We start from the raw sequence: 15,337 nt of genomic DNA on the forward strand, positions 1-15,337 counted from the left end.
ATTTCATGTGGCTCACGTACAATTTGATCTAATGGTGTCAGTATAGTTACTACAATCAACACAGACACAATTTAAGGAAGGCTGCAACTCGCAAGGTACCCATGTTACCAGTGTCTCAATTTTTGTGTTGTGTGAAATGTGAAAAGATGATGGTATACATGTATGTACTTTCCCATTCAGTGACATTTCATCTCTGGTCAGTTGCAATAACTCCCGCTTGGAGTATGTGAAATCTGGCCTTTTATGTCCAAGAGTTGGATTATGAGCGGACATAAGAACAAAACCAATAATTAATTTTGGTTCATTTGTCGGTTGACTGGTGGTGCAAGTAGAGGACTGTTTTTCAAATCCTCTTGATAGAAAGAGCATGCTTTTGTCCCTTCGTATGGGACTCATCAGTTGCAATGTGGGTGATTCTGGAGACGAAATCGTACGAACTTGCATGTGGTTCAAGACAAAAATTGTGAGCTAAGAGTGGACATATATTGTAGTGGGGCAGACATATGTTTCAGCGGAAGTGGAAATGGGGTTGAAGCCTTTTCCAAAAGCTATCTTTACAGTGTTTGTCAGTGTCGCTTTGGATAGGTTGGTTATGAAGGCTTCAAATTGTTCTGCTAATAGGTTTATCGGTTGGATTTGGTGATCTTGGCCTTAGTTCAGCATGTTGTGGAGACATAGTTCGTTTTTCCGTTGGCTGTGTGTTCTCTTCCTGTTGAGTAGAAATGAAAGTACGCCCTCTATCGCCGGGTTTCTGTTGGTCTGGTGAATAAAGCTCTCTTGCAGCGAGTTCATGTACCCTCCAAGTTCTGGCATATAATCTGTCCTTCTAAATCCCTCGCCGGGTCACGCAACATGGTGGCAGTGGTGTTGGAGCTCTAATGGAAAGGCCGAGGTGCAAATGACTCTGTGATAATTGCTGAAACGCCGCAAACTGTGACGCTTGATTGGTCTGGAAATCCGCCAAAATCGTAACTGCGACGCAGTATGTAAACGAGTGCATAACTGTTGCCCAGTATTCGGACACATGCTTTTTCTTGCCATACTTACATGTTGCCTCTGATACGTAAATGCCGACTCTGCCAAAATGGCGACTGCACCACCTGTTAGTGGTATTAAACCCCCGCAACCACCAGATTTTACCAACATAAAGTTCCTATCAGAGAACTGGAAGTTGTTCAACAGAAATGGATGAACTATGCTATCGTTACTAAGCTAGATACACACGATAGAGTATACCAAGTGGCCCTGTTACTGCACACCCTTGGTGATGAGGGTCTAAAAATCTACAATAGCTTTCACTTTGATACTGAGGAGAATACCCACACCGTACCATGGCTGAAATCCTCGCTAAATTTGACTTTTTTGCCATCGGCGAAGTCAACGAAACATATGAGCGGTTTCTTTCAATAGAAGAGACCAGAAGAAGGGTGAATCTTTTGAGTCATTTCTCGCAGCCATCCGCAGCATGATGAAGACTTGCAAGTACCATAGTGACTCGCAGGACTCCATACTCAAAGATCGTATCGTCCTCGGTATACGTGACCAGGAAACACAGAAACTGCTGCTACGAGAGACCAAGCTCACGCTGGAGTCATGTGTGAACATTTGCAAGGCAGCAGAAAATGCTACCGTTCAAGGGAAAGTTCTGCGCCCTGCATAAGAGGCCCCATCTGTCAAACTTGTCCGTGGAACGAAACAGGCCTCAACTTCTAAGGGCCCATCACGGAAGGTGCCTGCCAAGTCAGCACCTGCGAACAAGAGGCCACCCCCTGCATCATCTGGGAAACGTGAGTGCAATTAATGTGGTCTTGTGCACTTAAAGGGAGAGAACTGACTAGCCAGCTTGGGGCAAAACATGTTCTCACTGCGGAGGCAAGAATCACTTCAAGGCCAAGTGTAAAAAGCCTAAGGTGCATGCCATACGCAAGGATCCAGATTTCATCACAGACTCTGATGATGACTGCGATAGCAACTATGCATACCTCGCAAACGTGAGCAGCAATAGGAAGAACACTCTCACCGCTAAGCTTGCTGTAAATGGCTGCCACATCCGCTTTCAAGTGGACACTGGTGCTGACGTAAACACAATCTGTCAGCGCTTTGTTCGTCAAGACCAAGTGTGGCCCACAAAGGTGCAACTTGTCATGTGGAACGGCACGAAAGTCAGACCCCTCGGCGAGGCTGAGATACCTGTCACCAATGTTCGTACCGGTGAACTACACAGCGCTATCTTCATTGTCGTGCCAAATGATCTCCATTGTTTGCTTGGTCTGAAAACTGTGACTGATATGCACCTGATAACTGTGACTGCCGACAAATTCATTGCTGGCATTTCAGCCCAGTCTAGTCAACCACTGGGCAATCTTGGAGTGGCCAGACTTACTGTGGATCCTGAAGTGAAACCACGTGCACTACCGACACGTAAAGTGCCCCTGGCTTTGAGAGGAGACATCGAGGCTGAACTGAACAATCTCGTTCATTGTGGTGTGCTCATCCCTGTCACCGAGCCTACTCAATGGGTGAGCCAGATGGCTGTCGCACGCAAAGCCAACAGTAAACTCAGAATCTGCATAGATCCACAGCCACTCAACCAAGCCCTCATGAGAGAACACTATAAGTTGCCTACTGTTGACGAAGTGCTCCCAATGTTGCATGATGCTAAGGTCTTCAGCAAATTGGATGTGAAGGAGGCTTTTTGGCACGTACGACTGGATGATGAATCCAGTAAGCTCACCACCATGATAACTCCTTTTGGCCAATATCGCTGGGCAAGACTGCCTTTCGGTCTAAAGGTGAGCAGTGAAATCTTCCAACGCAAACTTGATGAAACACTCAGTGATCTTGAGGGCGTCTTTACCATAGCTGATGACATTATAGTCGCAGGATGTGGCAGTACGCTCGCTGAGGCAACCAAAGACAACAACGAGAAGCTTGCCAAGTTGTATCGCAGGTGCCAAGAAAGGAACATAATCCTGAGTGAAACCAAGCGAGAACTTGCAAAGTCAGAGAACCGGTTTCATGGGCACTGCTTCACTGCTGACGGGGTCAAAGTGGACAAGTCAAAGGTTGACGCAGTATTGAGCATGCTGACCCCCACTGATATTCAGGGCGTGAAACGTCTGTGTGAATGGTGCCGTACATGGCACGATTCTTGCCACACCTCTCTACTGATCTGGAACCAATCCGAGCCCTGACTCGCAAGGATGCCGAGTGGCACTGGTCCCCTGTCTGCCAGGCAGCATTCGATACTGTGAAACAAAAGCTGTCTGAAACACCACTGCTCGCGTACTGCAACATAGCAAAGGACGTTGAACTCCAAGGCGACAGTAGTAAGGACTGCATTGGAGCAGTTCTGCTGCAGGGAGGCAAACCTGTAGAGTACGCGTCGCGTGCACTCTCCTCTAATGAACGCAACTGGGCGCAAATCGAAAAGGAGCTGCTTGCAGTTGTGTTTGGCCTGGACCACTTTGACCAGTACACCTACGGCACTAAGGTCATTGTTCAAAATGATCACAAGCCGCTGGCAGCTATTCTCAAGAAGCCTCTCAGCCAGACACCTAGACGACTACAGAGCCTGTTGATGAAAGTCCATCGCTACGACGTTGATTTTCATTTTCTCAAGGGGTCAGAACTTGTGATTGCTGATACTTTGAGCCGTGCCTACATTGACTCACCTGATCTTCGACCCCGCATCATGAAGATCAATTTCTTCCTAGACATATCTGATGCTCGTCTGGAAGAAGTTCGAGAGGCCACTGCACAAGATGCATTGCTCATGACTTTAAAATCACTCATTCTGGATGGCTGGCCCGACACAAAATGCAAGGTTCCTGATGTAGCGCGTCCATACTATGACATGAGGGACGTGCTGAGCTACGAACATGGAATCATCCTCAAGGGCGAGGCCATTTTGATCCCAAGGTGTCTAAGGTGAGAGATTTTGGGGAGACTTCACTCTGCTCATATGGGCTACAACAGCATGATGCGCCGTGCACATTCTCTAGTTTTTTGGCCTGGCATGGCCAAGGATGTGAAACAACTTGTTGAAGCCTGTGCACCATGTCAGGAGCTGAGACCGCGAAACCCTCGCGAAACACTAAAACTTCAAGATGATGGTAATGGTCCTTGGGATAAGATCGCATGTGACATCATGGAGCTCAAAGGTCGCCATTACTTAGTGACTGTAGACTATTACTCCAACTACATAGAGGTAGATCACTTGCCTACAACCACAGCTGCCCGGTTGATCTCTGTACTGAAGAAGCAGTTTGCTCATTTCGGTATCCCCTGGGTATTGACATCTGACCAGGGTTCCCAATTCACGGCGAGTGAATTCCAGAAGTTCCTGAGACAGTGGGGAGTCTACCATGTCATGTCTTCCCCAGGTCACCACAGTGCCAACGGGTAAGCTGAGGCAGCTGTCAAAGTTGCTAAACATCTCATCTGCAAAGCCAGCAAGGATGGGACTGATCCAAATGTTGCCTTGTTGGAACAACGTAACATCCCGCGTTCTGACACCGGACGTAGTCCTGCTGAAATGGTATTTGCCTACAGACCACGTTCAATGTTACCAAGTATCCAAAAGGACAGACACGCTCCAGAGATCGTTCGCAAGAAAGAACAGCGCAAGAAAGCTGTGAAGAACCACAACTTTGCCCAGGTCAAACTGTATACTTTGAGCTCTACGATCACGCTCATTGGGTAATTGGGAAAGTTGTGGAAGTTCTTGGTGATCGTACATATCTTATTGAGGGGGCGAACTGTAGACTGTATCGTCGGAACAGAGTACACATTCAACCAACTCGAGTGGAGCTGCACCAAAATCCACCACCACTATGGCTACCGACCACCACCTAAACCACAGCAAAGCCTCAAGAACCTCCACCAACTGTCACTCAGACCTCTGTCAAGCCCAGGCAGAGTGGTAATTCAGGAACAGTCACAAAACCTACCCCACCAGCTCCACCACAGCCTGTGCGCACAAGTGGAAGGATCCGTAAACCGCCAGGCTATTTGAAAGATTATGTCCGTCATTGAACAATTGAAGACTGACTAAACATCCAATTGTAATTTTTTTTTCTTTTCTACCCTTAGCCGACACAGCCAATATCCTGTAATTACTTCTGGAACAAAAGAATATTTGCTTTCTGGTTTATTTTTCTCAAGTACATGAGGGGTACAATAACAACAGACTATTTTATTTGGATAACTCAATATTATGCAGACTCCATAAAGACTAATGAAAGCCATGTTTGATTCAATATTTCATTCTTTATTCAGAACATCTTCAGGAATGAGATAAACCATGCAGTTGTAACCTTATAACATGAGTCAGAGGGGGAGTAATTGGCCAATCAGAGAGTCTAAACAGTAAACAAAGAATTGAATGGCTCACAGACAGCATCATCTTATGAACCAGTGGTAACAAGGTGTTAGGAGGCCAGCAGTAAGGTACATGTAACAAAGGAGAAGTGAGGTGAACCATCCCATAAATGGAAATAAACAGAGTTAGCAAAACAAAGCAAGCTCTTTGGAGGCCCTTAATCCAGTGTTTAGAGATGGCTTGTAGTGACTGATGGCTAAAGCTTCCTTAAATAACAATTCCAGCCAATGTGTAGAATAATCAATAACGCTAGTGTTTCTAAGTATCAATGACTGGTAGGTGGAAAATTGAAAATTGTCTTGTTTGCCCGTATCCAGAAAAATAGGAAGATTAAGTAGCCCCAGGATGTGGTGAAAGCCTTCACATGATGATATATGGTATTGCATATTATTCTGTTGCCAAATTTCTAGCCAACCTTCTTAATCCACTCACTACCAATGATTATGTGTTGAAAGATTCCTTTGATGCTGCTCAGCGTATTAGGAACATCCCTTCTCACTTGCGTACTGATGGATTTAAATTTGTTTCCTTTGATGTTGTTTCATTGTTCACAAATGTACCTATCACTAAGGCTATAGACATAATCCTTCATCGAGTCTATGACAAAAACCTGATATCCACTGATTTAAAGAAGAACACCCTCTGCAAGCTACTGAGGGACACTTGCACCAAAACCGTATTCTCATGTAATAATGAATTGTACCAACAGACTGATGGAGTTTCCATGGGATCACCACTAGGACCAGTCTTAGCCAATATATTTATGACCGAACTAGAGGAAACAATTATCCCTAAGCTTGAAGATGAAGGTATTATCAAGTTTTACACACGCTTTGTTGATGACACATTTATCCTTGCTAAGCCTGTAAACTTTGACAGAATCCTGAAAGCACTGAATTCATTTCATCGGAATTTACAATTTACATTTGAATCATTTGAAGGAACTAGCACTGTTCATTTTCTTGATCTTGAATTTAACTCCTGTGAAATGGGCATTTATCGTAAGAAAACACACACTGGGCAGTGTGTTCACTTTGATAGCTTCACCCCCTGGAAGCAAAAAATCTCCTGGATACGTAGTTTATTTTCTAGAGCCCATAAGATCTGCACTCCTGGACCTTGTCTTCAACATGAACTGAACACACTTAAACGATACATGTCCTTATATTGAGTTATCTGAATATTATCAGTGGATCACCTACTGCTATTTTATTTGCTTAAGCACAAAAACAACAGAAGATCCTGCTAATACATGTACATGTATTTATCTTAGGGAACAAACAAGTTTTTTTTTTGAAAAGGTCTCACTTTACTCTTTCACAAGCATTTAAAAAAGTGTCCAGCATTTAAAAGTGTCCAGGCAACAAATTTTAAGTTATATATATTTTTTTTCATCCTAACCTTTATACGAAAGAACAGAACAGCTCAGACTTTGAGATTTGCCTTTATTTTGAGATCTGGAAGTTAACCATGTTAAAGTTTGTACTTAAGAAAAAAAAAAGGGAGATGTAGTAGAAATGGAAGTACGCCCTCTATCGCCGGGTTTCTGTTGGTCTGGTGAATAAAGCTCTCTTACAGCGAGTTCATGTACCCTCCAAATTCTGGCATATAATCTGTCCTTCTAAATCCCTTGCCCGGTCACGCAACACTTCCTTATTTTGTGTAGTTTTCCTTCAGCCATTGCTTTGACTTTGGATTGGTAGTAATAAAGGGGTGTCATTCAGATATATGGTTGTATTCCTCAATTCAATATATGTGGAGCAAAAGTCTTGGGAATACTTGAGGGTTGTGGTTATACTCCTTTATTAAGGTCATGTTTATTTAAGACAGCAGTGGCTAGAAATATTCTCTTTCAGAGATGAGGTGGTCTCGAAAAAGACCGTTTGGATGGAAGAGACTTATGTTCGTGTGGGTGCTTCCTCTTCACTTCTTCTGGTTGGGTCTTTCGTCAAGAGACGTAGCCAAACAAGTTGTGGGCTGTGGTGTAGTTTGTGGCTTGGTGAGGAATAATGCTGTTCGATTTTGGATTTTTTTTCACCGTACAAGAAAGGAGCTCTGGAATTTGAGTGAATGGTGAGGTCAAGGTGGACGTACCCTGATGTGAGCCTACATGGGATGTAGTTTGGTGGTGTTTGAGTCTCAAATGCCTTTGACAGAGAGTGTGCTTGTTGGGTGATGTGAGTTTTGACAGAAACAAGTATATTGACTTTGTTAGACTCCTAATCCGTTGGAACTGTATGTCAGTTAGGCGGTGCGGTTGCAGGACTCGTTCTTCGTTGGTTGATGGTTGATCAGGGGACTGCAGGTCCAGTGACAGAAGAAGGGAATCATCGTCAGCAGGGGTGTTTTGGGCTTGTTGTTATTCACAGAAAATGTCATGTCAAAATAAGAGCTGGGCATTGCTGACGGTTGTATGTTTGCCAGTCCCGATGTTCTCTGATCCTATTTCTCCTTACTTTTTTCTCCAGTCGAGCTGGAACAAGATCTGGGGACCCCCCGGGAAACTGCAAATAGGAAGCCTATATTTTTGGCGTAACTTAACTTGGCGTGCCATGGTACTCTAAATAAAATTTGGGAGGTTGTGGGTGAAAACATGATGAAATAAGAAAAGAATAAATCACTCCATTATTGTTTCATGGTGGTACATTAGAACGTTTAACCAGAATCTGCTACTGCATTTTGCCTGTCTGCTTTCAATTTACACAATGTGGGCATACAAAAATTACTATGTCCACACATGCAAGTGGTCACACAATGACAAGTACCCACATGTACATGTGCATGAACAGTACATGTGCTTGTACATGTACACATGTACATACAGGATGTCAAGGTGAAGCTACATGTACATGTACTGTACGTACATTGATCATTCACACAAGTTCACTACCACACTTTCCTGCAGCTAGGCCACGCGCAACCACACAGTGCCTATTGCAAACAAACCACACTGCCGTAAATCAGACCCAAAAGTGGACACACATGGCCATGTACTCATTGAAGCCATTATATCGCAGGTCGTTTACCTCTAGAGAGGCCATAAACTAGGTGGGGTGGTCTTGAATGTGAACCCGGGAAACCCGGGTTCGCAAAAGCCACATTAGACTGGGCTAAAAGAAAAACATTGACTTCTGGAATACAAAATGCTTCATACATGTTGCACATCAAAAATAACTGCTCTCTGTATTGTTTTCTTCTCTACAATTGCTAGAGTTAGAAGCTATTTTGCTATTTTCCCTTATTATCAACATGGAATTTGGCAATTTTGGTGTTGATAAATATTTGAAGGTTGAATAATAGTTCTTGTTTCTGTCATTCTATTAATCTTTCACTTTAGACCAATTCTAACTGTGGCTGAGGCAATTTCCAGTTGTACTTTATATACATGTAGGAGTGTTACCCTCAAAAGGTTTGTGGTTAATGTGACATCCCTTTACACCTTGCATCATCCTTGTGGGAGTTAAGTTGTGCCCCTTGGTTTTAGTAGGGCAGCCCCTTACATTGTATGCAAATTAGAGCCAGGACACTTTCCTGACAATGCCTTTTCCACATAGATTCTCAGTTTGCAGAAAGGCAGTGAAGTGAGAAACCACATGTTTTTCTTGCTCCTTCTTTATTTGCAAGTTCTGCCTCGAAAATCTGGTCTGCTGTAGACTTGGTTGTTTAAGCTTGAGTGCTTCTGATTTGTAACTTTCCTTTTACGCACTGTTGACGGTCTTCTTTTTTGGGGGGGTTCTTATAATTTACTCTGGTCTTTTTGTTTTCTTTTGGTTTTCTTATCTTATTGAAGTTACTTGATTTGCTCATCCTTTTTTTGTACTTTTACAGTTTGGTCTATGGTTTTGTTCAAATTTTGATGGTCTCGATCAGGTTGGTCTAGGTTTTCTTGGTCTCAGTCCGTTTGTTGAAGTCTTCAATTAAAACCAGGGTAGGTTATTTTTAAAATTTGTTTAGCAAAATTAATTTGGTTCATAGATTTAGCAGTCCGAATACAGTCTGAGGAAATAAACCATTTTTAATTTTTTTGTGCATAAATTTAAACTCTGTTTGTAGTTTTATTTGTAGAGTAATCTCGCGATCCCTCCCTGAAAGATTTCAGTTAGTTTTTTTGTTGCCATAAAGCGAGTTCCCCACACATTTAGATTTTTTTCCCTTCATTGATCTTGAGCTATTTTTCCAGGTTACATAACCTTAACTTGACAGAAATGGTACAGACTCAGGATTACCAAATTTTATGTGACAGACGTATTATTTTGAGCCTATCGTATTTCCTTACACTACAAGCTTTCTCTGTGGGGTGGGGACCCACTTACAAATTACCACACTCATCTGCTGTACTCCTATTCTGAAATCAATGACAGTGTTATATATTCTGACAATGGACGCCCACAATAATGCACGTCAGAGATCATTTGAGGACAACGTACATGAGCAAGGTCTGCTCGATAATGCGGTCATACGCGAACTTGCAAAAATTGTTGTAAAGAAAACTGTTCTTTTTGAAATAGGCATATTCCAAACTGGCTCACTGCCTTGTGCCCTTCATTTTTTGATGTACAAGTTTATTGTTTAGTTTAAAGGTTTATTCAGAGATTTATCTTACACTGCAAAATAAATTTTGAACTACGCTCCGCTCAGAGAACATTTAGGATCTGTGAACTACATCATAATCGATTTATTAATAATTTATTAATCTGTAAAAGTTCATAAAAGTTCTCAATGAGAATATGAACTTGCTGTTTTCAAACGAAGTTACAGATATTTCTCTTTAATGAGGCTTTTGAACATTTGATAAATTCTTCATTTTACAAATTCCACCATTTTAATTCAACTACATTAAGTGCATGGTTTTATTTTCATTTTTCTTCAACAGCAATTAGATTAGGCCTTCATGTAGGTGTGCAAGTACATGTATTTTGATTATAATATAGGTTTTCCCGGCCAATTTCGGAAATGCAAGATTTAATTTGTAAAATAAATTTGAATTTAGCATAAATGTTTAAAACAACTTAAAACCAGGTTTCATTTTCGCAATAAAAAGCATTTGACTTCGTTTTGCATTCTTCAAATAAATGAATGTGCATTACGTTTCATTAAAGAGGTTACAACTACGTGACTGGGATTTCAGATTGATGTATTTGTTGCCAATTACCACAGATGTGCACTCTTAGTCACTGAAAATCTGTCTTTACCATGACCCATCGTAAGAGAGTATTCATTTTCATTTGCTGCAATTTAAAATGGTAAAATATATGTTCAATTTGATTAGAATATAAAAGGTTACATAAATCATGACACCACTTCAATAATAAATGTCACGTTACTCATAAAGGGTTATTAGTCAGTGTGTTTGTTATCAAAAGGGGTTTTTATGGTTGAAATGCAGCACAGGAAGGAAGGTTCCCTCAGCACCAGTGTTTTTAGGTTTCTAATGACAGCATAAATGGTTTATTCCAATCGTGAATATTCAAATATTTAACAAATCAACTAAACACTTCTACCAATGTAACTTCTGTTAGTACACAAACAAATTCCAATTCTTGACCAGACATACCTTTAAATAACACAGGCGAATGGGCCTGCATATTTTGCAAAATAGCTTGAGTTCAAATTAAGATGAGTGCAGGGTTACAGAGGGTTTTGTGCAAAAACGAATGTCAACATACTAAACTAGTGCAATATCAGGAAATTGAATGCTGACTCCATACAACTGAATGCACCCTCCTTAAAATAGAATTTGTATTTGTTAAATAGAATCAGAGATTTGAATGTTTTTTCTATTTCGCTCAGAAACGAATGCTGCTAATACTAATTCAGTTACACATTTCCTGAAATTGGCCGGAATAACCTATAATTAGCAGATCAAGTAGTTTTTCTGCACTTTTCATGATTCTGTGGATTAATTACCTCCAGTGAAATCATGTACTGAGTTAGGAATATTATGAATAATGAAAATGGCACATTATTACTTGAAAGTTATGATTATTCTGTATCAAGCATTTCTAGGGTATGTACATGTACCGGAACTTTGTGAAGGAAAACTTAAGCTTGCACATAAGCATTCAATCCCTTCTCAGGGAACTCAAACACACTCACCCAGACTCACCAAATACACACATACGAAAGAATAATTTGAAGCCAAATCCAAATTACTTGACAGCAGCTGTTAATAATCGTTTATGGGAAATGCATCAAGCCACAAGTTGATGATAGTAGCTTCCACAGACATGCTATTTCCAGCTGCTACCAAGTACATGTAATTCATACACAACCTTACTTTACCTTGCCACTTTGATTGCAGCCGTTTTTAAAAACTGTGACCCTCTTCATTCTCTCGTCGCACACAGTAGGCTGAAAGAAAAGTTTGCCCACAGGGTGTGTTAAAAAACATGTAACATTCAAACAAATGAGATCAACTTAGGAACCTCCAACCTCTTTAGTTACAGACCATTTCAAATATTATATTTACAACCAATTCACTCACATGTACATGTACAACCACATGCATGAGTGCAGGGTGGTTAAACAAAGGTTTTGTGGCCTGAGGTCAACTAACAGCCACATACCGGGTACAATAATGTTTTACTATACTACAGAGAACAATAGGCATTGTGTTTTGCATTGTTCCCGTTGATTTGATTTCTCTCCTTAATGTAGGGCTAGCCAGAAAGATGAACACAAAACGCTTTGTTGACAGAGCATTAAAAATTTGAAACACGCTAGTAGTTTGAAATAAACACTGGAAACAGTTTTTAATGGAACTTTATACACGCAGCCCTGTAAACACGGAGCTACTCCAACCTGGTGGAATAAAAATATTAATTAATGTTATATGAAATCAATACAGACAAGCCTATTAGGTTGGTTTTTCTGTAATCTATGAACAAAAAGGCATTGTTATCTTCACTGTAAATTGTATGAAAGCCATTGTTTTTGTCAATGTTTCTGTCGTTCTTTTGGTTTCTTAATCTTTATTCAAAAAATCCCATAACTACTTCATATCATTTTTCCAGATGGCAATGCGGCCAGTTCTAATCTTGGCTTACTCAAACTTAATCACCAAGAACAAACAAATTGAAAATTATGGCCTTCATACAACTTTTCCTCAGGCAAGTTAAGATAATCCCAAGTTGGATGGACTTGTTTTCAATGAAAAATACATGTAAAAGGTGATGGAGGAGGGAAATGTTTACTTTGGGCAAGTATGTGGCGGCCAGATATTGAATTCTTGCTTATATTTGCACTAGCACGGTGCAACCCTGTTGCAAGCCTGTTGGCGAAGCGCTGCAAGGGGACCTCTCATGGGTCACAGCCAAAGGTTGAGGCTTGGGGCCCATTCAGGGACTCCTGGTGGGCTCCAGGCGCAATGCCCTGGTGGGGATCGAAGGGGTGGAGCCACCCAAAGCCCCAGGATTTTTTTTTTTTCAAGGGGGGAAATCAGGTTTTTGAGGCATGTTATAAAGTGTAATTTATGTTGGTAATACGTGGAATTATCGATAAATAAGGATGAACACAGGATGAAACAACTGTCTCAAAGTATACAGTAACTGGCAGAACAAAGAACAATCTTATGCAATGTCATTTACTCATTATTCTAAATCAGTTATTTAGATTAAAAAAAGAATTAAGAAAAAAATTTATAGACTCTAGCATCCCTGTCATTATTATCCTCTTGTAATTGCCACTGCCAAGAAATTTTGTTTTCGGAAGAAAAATTCTAACTTTTTTGTGCCTTAATTCTAAATTTATTAATCTGCACATTCTATCTAGCTGTCAAGTTACTGTGCTGTACAAAACATGTTTAATGACCTTTGACCGGGCAAAGGCAGATCCATTCATCAAAAACTTTTTGAAAATCGGCGCAAAAACATGAGCATGTGCATGCATAGTATCATCATTCGTATGAGTATCATCATTTGCCTCATACACAGACTTCAATGTGAAATGTGTATCACAAATACACGATCTGAGAAAGAGAAAGTCAGTTGATATTTCACGTAAGATCCGCCATACCTACTAATGCTGGAATGTGACTGTACGAATATAGACATTTATTTGTGGAGCGGGGGTGTCACTGCTTGAAGTATCGGCACACTCCAGAGCTGAGCTTTTGTGTATGTACACTGCCGACGTGTACACACCACATGCAACATGCGTGTGTACTACATGTGTAGAGTTCAGGGAATACTGCATATGAGAAGCAGGCTTCGCAGGTTTGGATATGGGGTATACAGCCCTTACTAAAATGTCCCATGCAGATCCCATGGACTGCCCATGGGACCCCATGTGTACACCATGGGACTGGCAAAAAAATAATGTTGTTGAAGTGATCACCACGGGACATTTTGTGGATACCATGGGAACACCATGAGGCTTTTATGATCAGCATGGGAACACCATGGGGTTTTTATATTCAGCATGGGAACACCATGGGGTTTTTATACTCTACATGGGAATACAATGTGATTTGTATGCGGACACCATGGAAACGCCACACAATTACTATTCAAATTTTTGCAACCATCAAGAGAACACTGGGATTTGCATTGATATGGCATCTACAGAGGTACACTTAGAGGCTTTGCTGTATTGTAAACCACATTAGCTGCTGCCATTAAAATGAAGCATTGGCATGAACTACAGTACACAGTTTGGAATGGAATGTTGATTTGATGACTGCAACTTTGCCTGTCACCATAATGCACAGGAAACTCACAATGGAAGGCATGGGTAAATCACCATGGGACGCAAGGAACAATTGACATGGGAAAACCACCATGGGATGCAAGGGACAATCGACATGGGAAAATCACCATGGGACGCATGGGAGAATCACCATGGGACAAATGGGACAACCACCATGGGACAAATGGGAAAATCACCATGGGACAAATGGGGCAACCACCATGGGTCAAATGGGGCAACCACCATGGGTCAAATGGGGCAACTACCATGGGATGCGTTAGAAAATCACCATGGGACACAAGGGTAAATCACCATGGGACGCATGGGTAAATCACCATTGGATGTGTGGGAAAATCACCATGGGATGTGACAATTAAATCACCATAGGAATATTTTGGGAGATTACATGGGGTTCTTGAAATACACATGGGCAAAATCCCATGGGTAAAAATCCCATGCTACATGTTGGCCACTTCACCATGGGATACCCTCATGGGACATTTTTGTAAGGGAGCCATCGTCGTTCATTTCAAGGCCTGGATTGGTGTGTGATTTTAAGCTTACTTCGGTGTTTTTGCGTTTTAAACAAGGAATTAAACACAGAAATATCTTATAATTGCTAACGATAGGAACATACATGACAAATTTTTGAGATATTTTTGAAATTGTACCATTTCAGGGAATGAAATAAGCACAGCGCAGTCAGGCTCAAAAATACCCCAAGTGCCGGGCAGAGATAATAAGCGGTGGGTGGCCTCACCCGCCACCGTCTGGCATAGCTAGCTACATCCCTGACTGCAAGCATACATACTCACACATGTAGTCACAGGTGTCAAGCAAAGCCAATTAAAACAAAAACTACTCCGCTTTAGGCCTGGGTACTTGTTTTTAATGCTGTGCCATTCTTACACATATTGAGGCATAAGCCAATATTCTTCACTAATTTCTGAAGCAGCATAAAGGAGCTCGTATAATTAAATATATGGCGAGTACTGCTCATTAATTTTTGTATTAGAAGAATAAGAATTACCAACAATATTTCTTGTTATAATTTTTTACTGACACACGTGTTACGATGTTGCAGCACCATGGTAAAACATTAATTTTTCAATAGCTTGCCAACGCCAGGTAGGTAGCTTTTTGTTCTTTTTAATGAACTAGCAGAGGAGCAGTACGGTTATACTTTGGTGGAGAGCTCCAGACTCACTCAACTGATTTGCTCACAAACAGTTGGTAAGTTTTTTTCACAAGATTTTTTTTTGGTCAACA

General features: G+C 41.3%; 1 protein-coding gene across 11 annotated transcripts in view; it reads right to left on the bottom strand.

The window, feature by feature from the left end:
• Nucleotides 1–15,337, bottom strand: part of kctd9 (potassium channel tetramerization domain containing 9) — a 189,986-nt gene that overhangs the window by 140,152 nt on the left and 34,497 nt on the right. For 10 of the 11 annotated variants that reach the window (XM_087144853.1, XM_087144852.1, XM_087144858.1 and 7 more), the window contains one exon: nt 11,666–11,734. The exons of the other annotated variant lie outside the window; for it this stretch is intronic. In XM_087144853.1, coding sequence (XP_087000979.1) covers nt 11,666–11,713 — 48 coding nt within the window. In that variant the 5' untranslated portion in view covers nt 11,714–11,734. The remainder of the gene's footprint in view (nt 1–11,665; nt 11,735–15,337) is intronic. 11 annotated transcript variants of the gene reach the window in all.

This window comes from Acanthaster planci, linkage group LG13, assembly GCF_054643075.1.
Source record: "Acanthaster planci isolate LZ-2023a linkage group LG13, COTS_SCS, whole genome shotgun sequence".
NCBI lineage: Eukaryota > Metazoa > Echinodermata > Asteroidea > Valvatida > Acanthasteridae > Acanthaster > Acanthaster planci.